This window comes from Typha latifolia, chromosome 4 (assembly GCF_019914945.1).
Source record: "Typha latifolia isolate L0001 chromosome 4, TyphaL0001v2, whole genome shotgun sequence".
NCBI classification, from domain to species: domain Eukaryota; kingdom Viridiplantae; phylum Streptophyta; class Magnoliopsida; order Poales; family Typhaceae; genus Typha; species Typha latifolia.
The window spans coordinates 376,501-395,828 of NC_133089.1; the positions used below are offsets into that span (position 1 = coordinate 376,501).

The following is a 19,328-nucleotide window of genomic DNA, read 5'->3' on the forward strand; positions in this document are numbered from 1 at the left end:
TAAGAAAGCAACTTATGAAGTAGATAACATAATCATACTGAGGCATGCATTCATACTAAGTTTTTGCATCTATAGAGAAGGGGCAAAGAACGTTGAGATTGCTGATTTACCTACTTACAAGGAGTGGCCAATAACTACTTAAATTGGCCAGACAATGGGTCGTGCACCTTATAGCTGTCCATTAAATCCAAAAATATCTGCATTCACTATGTTTCCACCATTGGCGATGCATGTGTTACTATAACTCAAGTTCTTAGATGGCGATTCAATTTCATCCACGGCGAAGCGGCTGGGAATGCAAATGCCTTTACCAACAAAACCAAGATTTCTCCCTTGTCTTTGATCATGTAATATACCCAATGCTGCTGTGGAGCCCTGAATGTCGCATGAGTTAGGAACAAGACTATGTGATCCATTCGCACGAATTACATTCCCATCAAGGGTCTGTAGCGATGAACCAATTCCGCCATCAATACAGGATGAACCTGATGAAGATACTAGCCAAGAAACTGAGTAGCTGTTTCCTACAGAGATATTCCTAGAATTTTCATCTATAATTTGTCCCACACCAAACTGAATATTTTTAGATTGAGAAGAAAGTAAGGAGGAACCCACAACAGCATTGCCGCTATTATAGCTAGAACCAAATCTGAGAGAGGAAGCATTGTTCTCTGATGGATTGCTCCCTACCTGAAATCTAGCCAATGTTGGAAAACGAGTTACTTTAGAGTTCTGATTCATGGATCTGAGAATATTCCCTCCTTGAAAACATGCTAATGACTCAATGGGAGCAATTATGGAATTCTGATTCATGAGACCAGAATGATTCCCAGTCTGCAAACTGGTTAATGATTGAGATGGGACAAGAACAGAATCCTGATCTGTGGAAGTAGAAGGAATCGCTGGTTGATAACTGGTTGATGACTGAGCGGAAACTGCCAAGGGTTTCTGGTTCATGAACATAGGATGCTCACCTACCAGGCAAGAAGGTTTCACATTTGATGACTTGAGAGATTCTGATTCCCAGGGAATTGACTGTTGCTGCTGCAACACTTGCACAGCCATGTTGTCATTTCTACAGTTACTTAGCCCAAGAAGGTTGCTGGTAGAGTCTGTCACAGAGACGTTACTATGGGAAAAAGTTGGAAAAGTAGGAATTTCCTCCACAGCTATACTGGATTGAGGAAGTTGTCTGTATAGGTCAGTCTGGCATTTCGATAGTGGCTGGCCAAATGCTATTTCTCTCTCTATAGGAACAAACTTAGTACCTTGGAGTTGGTCCATTGCAGGCATTACTAAGCTGCCAGAGGGTTGACTTAGGAGCTCATCTTGCAAGGCAGCCAGGGTTTCTGGAGGAATACGACCTGAGGCAACCAGAGCTTGGAAATCAAGTCTTCCCAGTGATCCCACTTCCACATGTGAGGCAGGCCCACATAGGGAACCAGAAAGTCCACTATGGTTCTGAGCTGCTCCACTTAATCTCTTGAGATATAATCTGAATTTCTGCAGACAATAGTAAATTATCAACAGATCAGACAGGTAATCCTGGATTACCAAGATGAAAACATAGTTTACAAATGAAAAAGGATTTGATGAAATCCATGATTTGTATAATACTTGAGGAACACATAAATGTAAGAGTGATATTAGATTAAGCATATCTGCTTAACACTGATTGGTGTGATGACAACTTTTAAATGGGCAATAGCTTGTCTATGATGAGTCAATCTTAACAATTTGGAGGAAATCCCTGTGAGTGATATCATACTAGGTGGGATTTAATGTCCAACAACAAGTAACCTTCTCTTAGAAGCTAGCAACAAACTGTCCAGGAAGGTTGATAAATTCAGGTTAGATATTTTTGTCGAAATCAGAAATTCTGTGAAAGAGCTGCAATCAGCTGCTTTCGGTACATGCTCAGAGTCAAACCTGCAAATGACTAGCAACATTTTCCCTGGTTAAACCCGGAACATTCATCAATTCGAGAATTCTTTTTGGGACAGCTTCTGCAAAAATCCAAAAATATTGATAAGATACCTAGCATTAATTTGAGATCATGTAGTTAAACTTCAAATACTTGGCAATAAAGTTAGAAGCACTGCCAGCAGATCTTTCAAGATATATAATGTTACTTATATGAGGTACTAGTGAAGAAATAATGAAGTAAGAGGGTCTGCAAAGATATCATACTGTCAATTCCAAGTTGATTCACTGCATTGACAAACTGCTGATGAAGCTCAACCGACCATACTACTCGTGGTTTCTTTGATGAAGAAGGATCTCCGTTATCCAGTTCACCATCATCTTCTTCTTTAGGATCTCTTTTCTTTTTGTGAGATTTCCAGGCGCCATCGGCTCCGTCATTAACAGATGAAGCATAATCAGTATCATCAGTGACTCGTCTATTCCGGTCAGATTCTTCCAAGCTGCCTGAATATTCAAGCTCTTTATTATCATTCCACTTTTTCCTAACAACATGTTGCCATATGTTTTTCAACTCTTCCATCCGTACAGGTTTGATTAAATAGTCACAAGCCCCATGTTTAATTCCTTTCATCACAACATTGGTTCTTGTATCAGCAGACATCACTACAAATTTGAAAATAGAACTGTTATAATTGGTTTCCAGATATACATATAATCATAATTACAAGGAACACTACTTACTGATAACAGGAAGATCCATTTCAAGGCCAACAAGTTCAAGTAGCCTAAATCCATCCATGTCAGGCATGTGAACATCACTTATTACAACATCAAAACTGCCCTTGCTCTCCCGGAGAAGAGTTAGTGCTCTCGTAGCCTGAGAGCAAGTTGTGACTGCAGAAAAGTAAAAAGTAGCACATCCTGATTTTATGTGGTAATTATAACTTAATGAAAGCAGCAAAACTGTAATGACCAAAAAAAAATGTTTATATGCATACAAAAGTGATTTTAAATATTAAAAAAATCCTAATCATCTTTTTCTAAGAATGACATAATGCTGTACCTGGAAAGATTCATGAACTTATCCCAATGTGTTTTATCAGGAACTTGTCCAAGATACTCATGATTGAAATTGGTCTCAAAAGATAATCTTCCATTAGCAACATACATTCCTAACTTTTGATGAATCAATGAAACTTGTTTACTAACATCATTTTTCATAAGAAGAGGTTGCATACTTCTCTACATATGCTTTAAGATTCTTATACCACTATACCAAAAAAAAATTTTTAAAAAAAATTGAGATTCAGATGTCATAGAGGGAGATGTTATCTGAGCCAGATGAAAAGGATATAAAAAATATCATAAACAAATTACATATTGTAAATGCTTGGGTAATGAATATTCTGGTAAGAGAATTTTCGAACCCAAAGGATCAAGGGATCTTCTCAATAATAATGCTGGAAGAAAAAAAAAAGGCAATTTCAGATAAAAACAAACATCAGTCTGATCATCACTTGTTCTTTCAGAATCATCAGAAAATACAGGGCATCATCTGAGTTCTCGATCAGTTTACAGATCTAGCAGCTGAGTTAACAACAAGAGATCCAATAGTACACACAAGCTAATGAACAGCTGGTGCACACGTATTGCTTATCCTTGCATGAAGAACAAAAGGATTGATATCAAAATAGCAATTTAATAAACGAATTCGAATCAGCTGTAACTGAGAAAGGAAAGAAAGAATTTGACATGGGCAAACATCCTCTATCCTCTGCAACAAGAAAGTGAACTCACCATCATAACGGCACTCAAGAAGCATCCGCTTCAACACCATCAAGCAGGTCATGTCATCATCCACCACAAGAACCTTCAATCCGACCGGGAACTCGCTCGACCCCTCATCCTCCACCTTCGCCGAGACGTAGCAACTCGCCCCACTCATAGCTGACACTGTCATCCGAAATCCCCCCCTCCGAAGAGATCTAATCCCCCTTAACCCCTCAAGAAATCCTGCATCTTACCTCAATCCCCGACCCAGTCCGCATCGAAAGCAAGCACCTTTACCCTCGATTTCCCACCAGATCCACCACTACTATGGAAGTCAACGGCAAACCCTAGCTTCTCGCCTTCCGTTTCCAATCACTTCGACACAACCGCCGCCGTCCCCAAATTCGACTGCCGCCGTCCGATTCCGGCGACCCCGAGATCCGCGACTCTTAGGGGCCGGATAGAAGAGAGAGATAGAGAGATGGACTCGTATCATTAAAATTTCTTTAGGAATTGGCTTGTAGTTTTCTTCTCCTTTTTCTTCTTACGATGGTTGCTGTGGTTATTTATAGCAAGTAGAAAGAGAGAGCGAGAGAGAGTGGAGCGCGTTCGATTCGGGAGCGGCTTTTGGGAAGGGAAGAGGAGGAAGAAGAGGAAGAGGAGGAGGAGGAGGAGGAGGAGGGGGTCCGGGTGACCAATAAGAGAGCACGGCCAGGGGGAGAGAGAGAGAGAGAGAGATTGGTAACCGTTGGCTACGGATACTTGGCGACGTACCCCTGAACTACCCAAGCTGTGTAGTTGCTCATTAATGAATTGGCGCCAACTATTATGCCCCACTGACACTGTAACTAGGGGTAAATTGGTAAATCTATCCTCAAATAATTAATAATCCTAAATTTTTATATCCAAAATATAGGAGTACGTGAAATTCTTTAGCTGCCATAATATATTCTCAAACTGTGTTCCGGAATCCGGGGGGTATTTTGCAAATTTTATTTAAGAATAAAACAAACTAAATTTGCAGGGTTGATTTGATATGGATTTTGCTTGCTTCAAAGTTTCAAATTATTTAAATTAGTCTAAGTTTGAAAGATTAATTCTTCTTTTCTTTCTTCGATTCAGGTAAAGGTTAAAAATATCGATGTTAGCATTTGATAGGTAAGCAAAATATTATTTCTTAGGTTTTGTAATTAGTAATTAGACACTTTGTGAATATTAAGATAATAATTTCTTAGGTTTTGTAATTAGTAAGCATATTACCAACTAAAAATTCCAAAAGACTTGCGTGTCGATAAAAAAATATAATTAATATCTTTCAAAATATAACACAAGAGCAATAAATTATGCTTAGATGACAAGGTAAACCAAGGACTAATCACTATGAAATCGAGATGCAAATAATATAAAATGATATTAGCAGTAAATAACAAGCGATCTCTGCTGTATACACAGTCATGCAGGAGAATACAATTAAGACAATTATCAAACTGTTTACTCTAATTACATTTGGGTCCTTGAAAATGTCAAACTACAAAATTACTATATAATATAAGATTTTATTTAAACAATTCCAATTCTTTAGTGGGTGCCTCTATTTTAAATTTTTATAGTTAACCCTGTCTCCTCTCCTTCTATTCTTTTTCGATAATTCTATTTATTCTTGGAAAAGTTTGTCTCATCCTATTCTTTTTTTAAATATTTTTTGAGAATTCTATTCTTGCAAAAGCTCGTGGTCTCTATTCCTTTTGGGGAGGGTCTTCTTCCATTTTTGCAAAAGCTCGTCTCTATTCCTATTCTGTTTGGAGAAGGTATTCTTCTATATTTGCAAAAGCTTGTCTTGTTCTTGTTCAACTATTTCTCAGCCATGCATCCTCTAGTTCCAGCCACCCTACAACTTCTTTAGCTCAGATGATGAGACGCAAAAGATTGATTGAAGTGGCCAAGACTTTTTACCAGAGGATTATTTTCGACTTTTTCAAAGTTAATTGTTGTTTCCATACATATATAATGTTATGCTGTAGAAGGCAAAGTTAGTTAGTGAGGATTTAATTTTACAGGTTAAAATTAAGCATCCATTTCCTCTTAAATCATTTTAGTGTTATGATTTGATTAGAGGGTTTTCTCGATATTTATCTATCATTTTGATGATTGTTAATCCTTTGGTCCGGGAGGAGAGATGAGGAGCTAGAGATTGTTTTTCTGTTATGATGGGAATTACCCTTTTTTTTTTTTTTTAGTAAAATATGTAGACAATTCATTGAAGTGATGTCCCATCTTACAACAAGATCACGATTGATTAGTCTAGAACTAAGGAGTGTTTTTGAGGGTTAGACGTTTGATTATTAGTCTATAAGTGTACATGTTTATCCATCTAAAATATTCTCTAATCACTAGTGTGATAATCTAGTTAGGTTCTTCTGTAGAGATATTGATGGCTCTAACAATCATTCAATAATTAAATGAGCCGAATATTGGCCCCTCCCCTTGAGAGGAGCTTTTCAAGCAGTCCATAGAAGAGAGTTAAGGCCTAAGACTTCAAAACATTATCACAACCTTCCATAGGGATAGATTTACATATGTTAATATATAGAGGCTGCATGTTAATAAAAATACCAACCTCTTCATAAGTGTTTGCCTCCCCTTTATTAACTCAACATGCCAAAAGGTTGAAACTGCAGTTTAGGATTGGCGTTCGGCATCTCGAAAACTGCCTTGGATGCTTTACCCTTGCACTAGAAGAATTTTGAGAGCTATGCTTGGATCTCTCTCATTTGTAAGTTTTCTTTCTTATTTATTAAAACTTTTTCTTGTCAGCAATCGTCGCCAGCCACTCTTCCCTTTATTTTCTTCTCCTCTCTCCCTCCCCTCCTATTTTACTTGGCAGAGGTCCTTTTAGTCGGGATAGCTATTGTCGTGGCCATCGAGGCCATGGTTACTGTTGATGGTGTTTGATGGTGTTGCCACCGCCATGGTCATTTAGGTCATGAGCTCTTCTCTCTCTCTCTCTCTCTCCCTCTCTCATTTTTTTCTCACTTGCCATTTTTCCTACCATATTTCTCATCGCATCTTCGCCGATCCCCATTGTCCCTCTACTTCTCTGCTCCACACTTCAAGCCCCCTTTGCCACCCCTTCTTGAAGACTCTCCACTTCGTCAACTTCACCTCCTCCTAAAGACGATGGATGAATTTTGGTGGCCACCGAGTCACATAATTTCTTAGGTGATAATTTATTTTAATTTTTTTTATAATATTATAGCTATAAAGCTTTAAGATCAATTTAAAATTGAGAAGAAACTAAAACTAGCTAGAATGTTACATCTGAATGTGTCGGATGATTCTCTTCCATATCTTATATTCAATGAAGTTATTTGCCTACAAGTTCTTCCTTTAAAAAAAAAATTACAGAGTTGAAGGGCAATTCGAAGTCCAGTAATTGAACGAAACATTTCTAACTCTTTAGTAGGTCAATTTTAATTTATAGTTAATCCCAAGGTGGAGGGGGTCAAAGGGAGGCAATTGCCCCTCAGTTCCTAACATTTTTTAAAGTTTCTATTACTTAGATGTAACTCCTCAAGTGGTCCATTTTAAATTTAGTAAATATATTTAAATATTTCATTCTTATATAAGAGTGTCTTGCTAAAGAGCCGTAATTTTTGAAAAATTTAGATAGATAAGTTATTTTATATATATATATATATTAATTGTTGATTGGAAATAAAGCTTGGTTTATAATAATAATACTATTTAATAACTATTTTTCTTATGTGTGAGTTAATAAGTCTTTGTAACTTTTGCATTTGATATTAGGGTGAAACTAATAATAAAGTATTAAATCGAAAGATGGATACCCTATGTGACATTCGATATTTCCCACTCGATCTATCATATATAACCTCGTTAATTATTTAAATATAATAACGAGTTTGACTTTAATAAAACGTGTCCTCAAAATGTTACTTCTTGGCGACACGTCAGCTAGATGCTTCCGTTGGATGTGCGATGGGATATTTTCATAAGGACGGGTCAAATCGGAGGCGAGTTAGAAATATCCCAGATCGGTGCCGATGACGTGGCATCTCATGAGTGGCTCGTCGACCCACCCAAAGATATTTATGCAAACGGGGATGCTGACGTCCACGTTTAGGTACCCCGTGACACCGCGATAACATGGTCGGCGCTGTGTTTGCCCCGGTGATGTCGTAGAACTACGAAAATGCCACGCAAGATATTTTCCCCCACTTTTTCCTTAAATTACAAGATCTTTTACTTTAAAAATACGAATGGGATATTCGCAAAATATATAAATTATCGATACCTTTTTTTTTTGTTGTTGTTGTGTAAGTTACGAAGGCCATTATACTTCGAGCATATCGTAATTAATTGAATAGATAAATAATCATAGTGGGATATTTTTATCTTCTGTGGTGCTGCTTCTAGCTCTAGATATTTGTAGCTGGCCAGGGCCTTTTTGTTATTTTACATCAAGCCACAGCCTTATTCCAACCTCCACTCCATGGAAAGAACCGTGTCCTTTTCCGTTTGATTAAAGACGGAGAGAAGAAAGCAGAGGCAGAAGAAAGCAGAGAGCGGCGGAGGAGGAGATGAGCGGAGGAAGAGGACGATCGTGCGGTGACCGGACTCTAACGAAGCGGTTCAAATTCTCCGCCGATGACCAAATGGAGCTCGAGCTTGGTGAGAGAGAAGAAGAAGAAGAATACCAAGAGGAGGAGGAGGAGGAGGAAGAAGAAGACGAAGAGATGGGTCATGGTCTATTCTATTATCCGGTGAGGCCGTCGGCTTTTGTGGTATCGGATGCTCTCGAACCCGATTGCCCGGTCATTTACGTCAACACCGTCTTCGAGAACGCCACGGGTTACCGCGCCGATGAGGTGCTCGGCCGGAACTGGTGAGCCTCTCCTTTCCTTGTTCTGTGTGAAACCCAAGTTTCTTTTTTGGTTTCTGATGAAGGATTTGAGGTCAAGACCTCAACTTTCGTTTGTTTTTTGTTTCTGTGTTCGGTTTGTTGGTGTTGTGAAAGTTTCGAAATTTCCCCTTCTATTTGATTTGATTGAGCCGGGTTTCACAATTTTGATCAGTTTTTTTTTCTTATTTGTTTTTAAGAAGATTATATACAACAGTTGGCAGTAAAAATTTTAGAAATATTAAACGTCATTGTACTGTTTCTCCAATTTCATCACAAGTTTGGTCATTTTTCTTTAACTGAATCGACTATTGGGTTCAATGTAAAAGGTTGGAATCTCCGAATTTTTTTTTATGTCCAGTGATGAGATTTTTTGGGTATAAGAGTTGTTTTTTCGCTGTCTTCCTCTTCTAAGATGAAGTATAGTTATTGCCACATTGTAATTAGGTTCTTACTACATAATCCATTGATGTTGCTCGTCTGCTAACTTTCCATCACCAACTCAGCCGATTCTTACAGTTCCGGGATCCACGAGCACAACGCCGGCACCCCCTCGTCGACCCCATGGTCGTCTCGGAGATACGGCGGTGCCTCGAAGAAGGCCTCGAATTCCACGGCGAGATTCTCAACTTTCGCAAAGACGGCACCCCCTTGATCAACTCACTAAGGTTAATGCCGATACATGGCGACGACGGCATCGTGACCCACATCATAGGCATCCAGCTCTTCTCCGAAGCCAACATAGATCTCAACCGCCTCTCTTACCCAGTCTTCAAACAAAAATCCTACCTCAAATCCACTCACCAAGATCTTACCGACTCTACTATGTATGAACAGCAGCAGAACTGTGGAATGCTGCAATTATCCGACGAAGTCTTAGCTCATAACATCCTGTCACGTCTGACCCCAAGAGACGTGGCCTCGATTGGATCGGTGTCCACTAGAATGAGGGAATTGACCAAGAACGAGCATTTGAGGAAGGTTGTTTGTCAAAATGCCTGGGGAAGAGAAGTTACTATTAAACTTGAGCTAAGTACGAAGAAGTTAGGCTGGGGCCGGCTTGCAAGGGAGCTGACGACTCTCGAGGCGGCGACGTGGAAGAAGCTCACGGTCGACGGCAGAGTCGAGCCGTCTCGCTGCAATTTTAGTGCGTGCGCCGTCGGTAACCGGCTAGTGCTCTTCGGCGGCGAGGGGATTAATATGCAGCCGATGGACGATACTTTTGTGCTCAATCTCGAGTCGGCGCACCCGGAGTGGCGGCGCGTGAAGGTGGCCTCGTCTCCGCCGGGGCGGTGGGGACACACCTTGTCTTGCTTGAATGGCTCATGGCTGGTTGTCTTCGGTGGATGTGGGAGCCATGGGTTGTTGAACGATGTCTTCGTTTTGGATTTAGACGCGCATCAGCCGACCTGGAAGGAAGTTACCGGGTTGGCTCCGCCGCTTCCAAGATCCTGGCACAGCTCCTGCACCGTCGACGGGTCGAAGCTGGTCGTGTCCGGCGGTTGCACCGACGCCGGCGTCCTACTCAGCGACACGTTCTTGCTCGATCTGACAAAAGAGAAGCCAACGTGGAGGGAGATAGCGTCGGAGTGGGCGCCGCCCTCGCGGCTCGGCCACACGCTCTCCGTCTACGAGAAGACGAAGGTTTTAATGTTCGGCGGCCTGGCAAAGAGCGGCTCGTTGCGGCTGCGGTCGTGCGACGCGTACACGATCGACCTGCAGGACGAGGAGCCGCAGTGGCGTCAGCTGGGCATGGCCGGGTTCCCCAACGTCGGGCCCCCGCCTCGACTCGACCATGTCGCGGTGAGCTTGCCGTGTGGGAGGATCATCATCTTCGGGGGATCGATCGCCGGGCTGCACTCGCCGTCGCAGCTCTTCCTTCTTGATCCGTCCGAGGAGAAGCCGACGTGGAGGATCCTGAATGTGCCAGGCCAGCCTCCTAAGTTCGCATGGGGGCATAGCACTTGTGTGGTTGCGGGGACTAGAGTTCTAGTACTGGGTGGTAATACTGGGGAGGAGTGGATTCTGAATGAGTTGCATGAGTTGTGCTTGGCAAGCTCCCCGGATGCAGATCCATGAGACACTGTCACTGCCACCTTCAATTTTCAACTACCAATATCAATCACTTTTGTTATACTTTTTGCCATTTTATTCTATTGGCCTTGATCTCTTTTGCTCTCATTCTGCTTGTGTTTGTAGTCTGGATGTCTATTACTCTGTTTGTACATCTCTTCTACTGTAGTCATTACTCATGAGCGCTTTTATAATTCTGGGTTGTTTTTAGCTCTCAGTTAGTTTGGGTACCAAAGAAACTGGGCCCAAAAGGAAGTTTTGGACCCAACCCGATCCGTTTAAGACTCATTCCTTGCCCTAATTCTCATTGTTTTTTTTTTTTTACTTCTATAAAATAGATCATTCACTGCGACACTCGTCTCCTACTTCCTTCCTCCTTCCCGCTCCTCAGCTCCTCTATGAATTCCTCTTCACCCCAACCGAAAACAAAACCCAAATCCTAAACCCAAATCCTAGCTACCGACCCAAGATGACCCCATTCCTCCTCCCCATCCCCGATGCCAGTAGAAACCCTAGCATTCTTCTCCCGTCTCCGGCGATCTCACCTCTTCCCTTCACCCCGCGCCTGCAACGTCGCCCTCCACTGCCTCGTTGCCGCCGGACACGGCGACCTCGCCATCAAGATTCTCGCCGACCTCGTCTCCCGCGGCTTCCGTCCCCACGTCTCCTCCCTCAACTCCGCCGTCTCCTTCCTCTCCAAGCTCGGCAACCCCGGCTATGCTCACCGCCTCGTCGATTCCCTCTTTCCTGCTCTCTCCCGACGCTGCGATGTCTTCACAGTCAACTCCCTCATCAGTGGCTATTGCCAAGCCGGCGACTTGCGTACTGCGTCCCAACTCGTGATGAGTCTCCGCCCTGATATCGTCACATACAACACAATGATCTCTGCTTTTGGTAAGCATCAGATGGTTCGATCGGCTCTGTGCTATTTCGGCTCCATGTGGAAGTCTAAGTCCCCGAATGTGGTAACCTACAGTGTGCTGATAGACTTGTTCTGCAAGTCGCATGATTTGGAAATGGCGCAGATTGTGTTTGACGATATGACATTGTCACGAGTTTTGCCTAATTTGGTGACTTTTACCTCTTTGATTGACGGGTATTGCAAGATTGGGCAAATCGAGTCTGCATTGGGGTTGTATGGTCGGATGCTGCGGCTTTGGTTGGCCCCGAATGTTTTCACTTACAATGCGCTTATTCATGGTCTTTGTAAGAAGGGGAAGGTGGAAAGAGCCATGGGGTTGTTTGGGAGAATGTGTGAGACTGGGCTGAAGGCGAATGCAGTTGTTTACACCTCGATAATTGATGGGTACTTTAAAAGAGGAGATCTAGATATGGTGATGAGATTTTTATATGATATGTATAAAAGGGGAATAAAACTTGATATGAAAGGTTATGGGGTTGTTATTTCAGGATTTTGTAGTAATGGTAGGTTGGATAAAGCACTAGAGATGAGGAAAGAGATGGAGGGAAGAGGTTTTGTTGTGGATAAGGTTATCTTAACAACGTTAATGGATACTTACTTTAAAGCAGGGCAAGTGAAGAAGGGATTGGAACTTCATGAAGAACTATTGCAGAGAGGATTTGGTTCTGATGCAATTGCCATCTCTGCAGTGGTTGATGGACTTTGCAAGAATGGGCTCTTGCAGGAGGCGAAGGAATACTTTCTAAAAGCTAAAAATGTTAATGGAGTTTCTTACACTGTGCTTATCGATGGGTTGTGTAAGAAAGGGGAAGTTGATGATGCTAAAAAAATCTTTGAGGAAATGGCCAATGCTGGTTTAGCTCCAGACAAGTTTAGCTACACATCTCATATTGCTAGGCTCTGCAGAGAAGGGGATCTAGTGGAAGCTTTTAGAGTTAAAAATTTGATGCTTAGAAAGGGCGCAAACCCTGATTTGCTTACTCTTACCACACTTATCTGGGGTCTGGCTAGTAAAGGACTTATGATTGAGGCAAAGCAGGTTTTTGATGACATGTTACAGAAGGGCGTTGCTCCAGATTCCGTTGTATATGATGTTTTAATCAGAGGGTACCATAAGCAGAATGATACAGCTGCAATCTTGAATTTGGAAGAGGATCTAAGAAAGAATGGACTAATCAAGTAGGGGCTACACTACAAGCTGCATCTATACTCTAGCTTGATAACCTCTTCAGGTGCTTATGATTGAAAAAAATATTATGTTCAATTTTAGGTGAATTTTATCTTGGAATTTCTGGCTGCTGAGCTGACATGTTATATGTTGTGTCTAGGTTGGACGAGTTCTTTTGTCAAAAAATGGAAATTACCAGAAAGTAGTGCGTGTCATCTGGTCACCTAGGTGAGCTTAAATATGTTTGTCACCTGGGAGATGATTTTGTTTGGGTCATCTGTGATCATGTTATTTTGTCTGGTTCAAAGTTTTGATCTTAGGCTCATAACCATATATATTCTTTTACACTTCATATGACAAAAGAGCGGGGAAATAATGATATTATCAGGACAAGAAGTGATGCCTATTGTCCTTATACCAATAATTTAGTCATTCTTATTCAATCAGCCCAACTAAAACATTGTCTTAGTTATGGTAGAACTCATGCTGTTCAGTAATTTTATTCAGATGGTAAGTCTCGAAACTTGAAGTTATTAAAAATGTCTTTTTGATATGTTATATTGTTATGTGATGCATATGTCATAAACAGGGCTTAATTTTCTATTAGAAATGATGACCTTCCCTAAATAGTTGCTTTTTTCAATAGAGATGCCATTGAAGAAGGCAAGAACTGCATTACTTTGTCATTTCAAGATTATTAGTTTTTGTCTTTCTTCAAATCAAATGCCATACTCCTCTTTTTATCAGTAGGTAGAATACCCAACTGACTTCTTGTTTCTTTCTCTCTTCTGATGTCTTTGTATTTTGTTCAGGTTGTGTTGTGGGCATAGTTGGACTTCAAGGTTATCTTTGGACATGGGTAATGTTATCTCTCACATAATCAAGCATGTTCACAAACTTAGTACTTAGTACTTAGTACTCAGCTATCTTAAGCTGACAGACTTGCATAAAAATCTCTTTCAGGTCCCAGGTGCCCAAGTAGTGTCACATGCAATTTCTGTCCAGGAGAGCGAAGTTGACAAAGATATGAACTATAAATGTTTAGCATGTGAAGATGGCAGAAGACTTTTGATCTCTTCCCTCAAGAAAATTATCAGGGAAGCATTGCTTTCACCAAAGGTATCTTAGAAGATTTCACAAAACCTTTATCTCTGAGTTTTCGACTACAAGGCATTCGCCCTCTGTTTGCTGGTCGCTTATAATAAAGGACATGATCTTGCTCATGAAGGTGCTGAAATTATCCCTGAAACTTACAAATGGAGTATAATCTCTGGGCAAATGGGTCTATTCAGACGAGTTTAGTAGGTTAAGGAGCTGTATCTTCTCATGCTAAAGATGAGCAGTTTTAAGTTACATTATTCATGTTTCCCTTATGAGTTATACTCAAAATTCCTTATCTATTGTAACCAAGTAGAATAGGAACCTAGGAGCATCTAGGGAGCTATGAGCTTTTGTATTAGTTACATCGAAATTGAGCTTGTGCTTTAACCTGTATTAATTCATTTTTGCATTATAATAGTTTATAACTAAATTAATAAACTGTGATTGTATTCTAATCCTTGTGAAGATCATGACGCAAACTGTCCTTTTTTTGTGGTGTATATACTGATGATGATTTTAGTGGTTTTTCTTTTAAAAAAAAGATTTTAGTGGTCAGTTGACTAATTTTCTTTTCTCAACGATTTAAGTTTGTATCAGGCATTAGGAAAATAATTTATGGTTTCTTACTTTGTATGCCCATCTTCATTGCCCATCCTCTTCCTACCTTCTCCCTTTAATTCTCGTCACATGTATTGTTAGATTACATAGCATGTTTAAACTCCAAGCCAGTAAGCATGGATTTTAGTTAAAAGTTTTGAAAGCTTATGTGAAGATGTGCATATATGGGTGCCCTTGTTTCCTCCTCTTGAGAGTTGAGAATGAGGGAAAAAACGAGCACCGCTGCACTCCACTCCATGAGAATTACTCCTGAATTTGCCATATAAATAGTGCTTACACAATACCGGTCTGTATAAAGTCATCTTCATACGCTGATGTGTAGAAAATATCACGTAAAAGGCTGAACATGTATTAAAAAGTGCTACAATATTCTAACCCACCCAAAAATGTTTAGTTTCAGTCATGTATAGAAAGTACACTGGCCAGGGCTGAATCAGGAACAAAAGGTCTCACAATTGAATGTGCATCTCCCTACTCCAATTGCTGACTACTGTAATCAGCATATAGATGTATCGTACAATTGATACATAACTAAACAAACAAATAAATTTCGACAAAGATTGTGCAGATTGATTTGATGTAGCAATATAAGATTCTTTTCCTTTTCTCCTGTAACATATTCTGATAGATGACCACAACATCTAGCATCTTTTCCATCATAGAATGTTGGGGGATTGCATGTGCTGTTTGACGTAGCAACACAAGCCTGAGAGTCCTTTTCATGAACGTGCTCCTGATAGATCACATACGATCTCTACAAGCTTCTGTGTCCTTTCCACGGATGCATTCTTGATAGATGGTATATGAGCTTTACAAGCTTCTGTCATTTTCTTGAGTGCAATCCTGATAGATGGCGTAAGAATCCAGCATGCAGTGAATGGCCAGCCTTCATCACAATTTGAATTCTAATTAGTTCCTGATGGTAATTGATATATATTTTTTAAGTCCAATAGTAGAGCATAAGATCAGGATAACAGATATCGACAGAAAGATCATGTGTACCTAAAATGCTTTATTGGTGTGAACATAACACAAGAATGGAATAGAAGTTAGATTATGTAGCCTGTCACAAGAGATAATGGCATGCTTGTAAATCCAATTCTTGAAGTGAGGTGGTGGAACATCTCCAACTTTACATAAATAGGATTCCCTTGTTATTGACTCATCGTTAGGAACTGAATCATTAGCTTGAATTTGCAGGTATTTTTGTTGAAGTTAAATAAACACACTCTGTTGACATCATTCTTGTAGTAAATGCAATTTATGATTTCATGGATTGAACCAACAAAGGATAGCTAAACTTCTTACTCCAATAAGCTGTCAATTAATTCAGGCAAAAAGCAACAACTTAAAAAGAATGTAAGAAAGAAACAATTTGGACTAGAAATAATCTGCTTGTTTCACATTATATTGTTGAAAGGATTATGGATTTGACAAAATTATATAAGTGTAAGAAAGAGAATTAAATCTCACATCAGAAACTCATTCAGGAAAGTTGCTTCATTATCCAAACTATCAGAAGAATCTATTTTTGCTATATTGTCAAGCGTCTTATGACCTTCAAGTTGCTGTGCAGGTCCAAATTTCAAGGACCTTAGTGAAACTCTTGCCATAAGCTGAGCTGGTCCTGAATCTCAAAATCCTTATACAAGACTGGATAATAAGAGATGTAAAAGCAAATAAGCAACATACTCCCAGAGTGTACACATAAGCAGGATGCTTATGTCTTTATACATGCATCATTACTTGTATCTTTTTAATTTGGTATGTCAATTTACTAAATGACCTCAATATAGCTTGTTAAGGAAGATGTGCACCTTGTATGCAATTATATGTGCAACTGGAAGCCCTTGGTTACCATTTTGTGCAAAAAGAGAAAAGTCTCCAACAAGATCCAAAATCTTGTGGCGACAAGGTTCATCATGAAACCGTAGCGGCGGGTTTAGCCAACCACCAGAGATACTGCAAAGGGAGATGCACTAAAAATCAGATGTCTTTACTAACCATTTTTATTTCAGGAAAACAATTAATAACTAAAAGTCAGAATAATCAATTTGATGATATAAAGTCACAAATAAGATCCACTAAATATATAAAAGCATAATATGGTTCAAACTAAATACATCAGAAATAGAAATAGTATACGTGAAAACACTATTGATGACTAAAGACTAGAAAAACACAGGAAAATTGATAATGGGGAGTACAGAACTAACTGCAAATCGCAGAAAGGAAAAAACAGTTCAGATGGACCAGTTTGTGATTGCATTATATAAGATACTGCTCTATCAATATCTAAACATAAACTCCATGCATTTTCAGCATGAGAGGAGGAAACACCATAGACAGTCAAATAGCTAACGAATAACAGATGAACTTTTGTGAAGATGACAGGACAATTTGGTTCTCCAACCTGCAAATAATAGCATTCTCTTGTGATCCTCCTTGAATAAGCCCATCATTGCGCATAAGTTGAGCCTGCAAAATAATATGACATAAGTGTGAGATTGTGATCAGTAGCTAACTGGACTAGCCATGACATCTCTCGGCTACCAATATAGAACAGAAAAAGGAGCATAAAAGGTTTGATAATAGTGAAACATCTGGCGATATATTAACTATTAACTTGACAAGTTTATGCAGAATCTTATTATAGTATTAGACATATTCACATCCAAGCTCTAGCACATCAAAGAAGATAGCTCATGTAAAGTGTGCTGCAAAAGTGAAGGCTATCCATTGTCTCTGCATGATTTATCTGTGTGTCTGCTTGTTGAGTGAGACCATGCAGAGAATTATGTATTGAGAAAGAGGGAGGGAATTGAACCATCATAGAAATAGCAACCAGAGGAAAACTGCCTCAAGACACATTATTCAAGAGAAACAAGAAAACAATAAATATGTATTATGAATTCTATGCTAGTATTGGTTCTGATGCTAAATGCAGCCAATGTAAACTATGATAGAATAATTGTACCCATGGTCCAATAAAACCAGCAATCTAATCATAAAAAGAATGCAGACCTCTTCGTATACACAAAAGGTTCTTGAAGAAGCTATCTCTTTTGAATATGTACAAACGTCAATGAAAGAAGAGAACCACTGACATCCAATTGCTCGCACCTGTAACATCATGCAGGGATTACTTAATCTTTTATCTGAATTCAACCATTCAGATAAACAATTTGTCTGAGCTTCTTCAAATTAATACATTTGTGGATAAATGCATGGAAAATTATAAAGAATATTAATTAAGTGAATCTTCTATGATTAAAGTCCTTAGATAGATGCTTAGGTAACCAAAAGACACCTTGTCAGGAAAATTGAATATTCTAAACAGGAACTTAATGAGAAGAATGATTTAGAATCTAAAACATGATTCTTACAATTATGCTCATGGTTTTGATGAACCTCAACAGGATACAAATGTCTTACCTTTTTCAAGTAAAATGTTTGAAACAAATACTGCATATAGTCCAAAATTAATTTATGCCTCTAATATTCCACCAGGATAATATATATAAAAGATGGGGTTAAATCAAAAGGAAATGATGATTGTATGAACTAAAATAAATTTAAAATTGTATTCGACTACTAGTCAAATATCTTGCGTGGCTAAAATATAGGAGATCTGTGGAAAAACAAAAGCATCTTGGTGTTTAAATTCCCAATCAGTCGATGATCACATTGAATTTCTCATTGACTAAAGAAAGACAACTAAAGCTTGTATAAAAGACAGATTCATATGCATAGTATAGATAGAGCATTTAGCAAGAAAAAAAGCGACGAGCAACCAGTATAGACATACGTGTGGCAAAAGGTGAGACATACGTGTGGAAAATCTATTCCATAAGTAATGCGGGTCTCTGGTGAAGGCAAAGCAACTATAAAAGAATCGCCCCTCCATAAGTACACTGGTTTGTGGAGTTCAGATGCCAGTTTATCCATGTGATGGCCATCACAATCCTCTGCAGCACATAAACGAACAGCTTCTATTGCATCCACCCACTCCTTTGCCGATCCATCTAGTAAAGGTATCTGTACATTTGGTTAATCATTCGACTAATTTTCCTGCATATGAGACCTTCACATGATTCTATTTTTCTTAATAACTCGTTCTCAAACAAGATTTCTAGTCTGGAAATATAAAGACTTTTTTTTTTTCTTCTAGCAATGTGATGCCTACGTATTCAAACAGGAACACAATCATCAACATTCCAAGATTTAATCTTTGGCAATCAAAGAGGAATTAATATTATCAGAGAAATCGAACCTCGTCTCCTCCGTCAATCTCGATGCGGCAATTATCGACCCCGCAAGCCTCCAACGCCGAGAGGAGGTGTTCAACCGTCCTAACCCTAGCACCGCCACGGAAGAGAGTGGTGCAAAGGGGCGACTCAACGGCGTGGTCGATTGTGGCCGGAATCCTACTCCGCTGGCCACGGGCGCCGGACACGAAGTACCTTCCCTCCCCGGCCATCGCTGGAAGCATACGAGCGGTGGTTGCGGCGCCGGAGTGGAGTCCGATACCTGAAATGGACACCGCCGATGCTAGTGTTTGCTGAGGCTTCCCCGTCTTCCATGGAGATAGGAACAAAGTCAGAAGGTTAGGATTTAGAGAGAGGAGTGGAAGGAAAGAGAGAAGATCGTAGTTACCGGCTTCCATAAGAGCACTCCAGTGACGGACTCAAGGGCTTGGGTGCCCGAGGAGAGCAACCGGCGAAAGTGCATGATCCTAAGCGGTGATGTTGCTGACCCTGTTCTCATTGACACTCTTTTAACGTTAAAATATTTATTTGTAAATATATTTACGCCCTGTGATTTGACCG

The 19,328-nt window shown here is 39.9% G+C and overlaps 4 protein-coding genes across 7 annotated transcripts; 2 read left to right on the forward strand and 2 right to left on the reverse strand.

Moving 5' to 3' along the window:
• Positions 1–49: 49 nt before the first annotated feature.
• Positions 50–4,495, reverse strand: LOC140787222 (two-component response regulator ORR21-like). Its single transcript, XM_073136029.1, has 5 exons — positions 3,724–4,495; positions 2,668–2,820; positions 2,191–2,589; positions 1,930–2,006; positions 50–1,503 (listed from the first exon to the last, which is right to left on the reverse strand). Exons 1-5 carry the CDS (start codon positions 3,884–3,886, stop codon positions 169–171), a joined length of 2,127 nt encoding a protein of 708 aa, XP_072992130.1. The 5' UTR covers positions 3,887–4,495; the 3' UTR covers positions 50–168.
• A 1,815-nt stretch (positions 4,496–6,310) lies between these two features.
• On the forward strand, positions 6,311–10,884 carry LOC140787362 (adagio-like protein 3). Of its 2 annotated transcripts, XM_073136249.1 has the most exons (3): positions 6,311–6,469; positions 8,134–8,602; positions 9,124–10,884. In XM_073136249.1, the coding sequence occupies exons 2-3, from the start codon at positions 8,298–8,300 to the stop codon at positions 10,694–10,696; spliced, it is 1,878 nt and encodes a 625-aa protein (XP_072992350.1). In that variant the 5' UTR covers positions 6,311–6,469; positions 8,134–8,297; the 3' UTR covers positions 10,697–10,884. The 2 variants fall into 2 exon arrangements, with proteins under 2 accessions (XP_072992350.1, XP_072992349.1); XM_073136248.1 differs by lacking the exon at positions 6,311–6,469 and having other exon boundaries at positions 8,029–8,602.
• Positions 10,885–11,006: 122 nt separating this feature from the next.
• Positions 11,007–14,336, forward strand: LOC140787363 (uncharacterized). Its single transcript, XM_073136250.1, has 4 exons — positions 11,007–12,844; positions 12,941–13,008; positions 13,593–13,639; positions 13,744–14,336. The coding sequence occupies exon 1, from the start codon at positions 11,188–11,190 to the stop codon at positions 12,793–12,795; it is 1,608 nt and encodes a 535-aa protein (XP_072992351.1). The 5' UTR covers positions 11,007–11,187; the 3' UTR covers positions 12,796–12,844; positions 12,941–13,008; positions 13,593–13,639; positions 13,744–14,336.
• Positions 14,337–14,848: 512 nt separating this feature from the next.
• LOC140785633 (probable UDP-3-O-acyl-N-acetylglucosamine deacetylase 1, mitochondrial) lies at positions 14,849–19,264 on the reverse strand. Of its 3 annotated transcripts, XM_073133570.1 has the most exons (7): positions 19,156–19,264; positions 18,773–19,075; positions 18,331–18,537; positions 17,524–17,622; positions 16,913–16,977; positions 16,317–16,461; positions 14,849–15,385 (listed from the first exon to the last, which is right to left on the reverse strand). In XM_073133570.1, exons 1-7 carry the CDS (start codon positions 19,228–19,230, stop codon positions 15,323–15,325), a joined length of 957 nt encoding a protein of 318 aa, XP_072989671.1. In that variant the 5' UTR covers positions 19,231–19,264; the 3' UTR covers positions 14,849–15,322. The 3 variants fall into 3 exon arrangements, with proteins under 3 accessions (XP_072989671.1, XP_072989670.1, XP_072989673.1); XM_073133569.1 differs by having other exon boundaries at positions 18,773–19,239; XM_073133572.1 differs by lacking the exon at positions 16,317–16,461 and having other exon boundaries at positions 18,773–19,247.
• Positions 19,265–19,328: the final 64 nt, after the last annotated feature.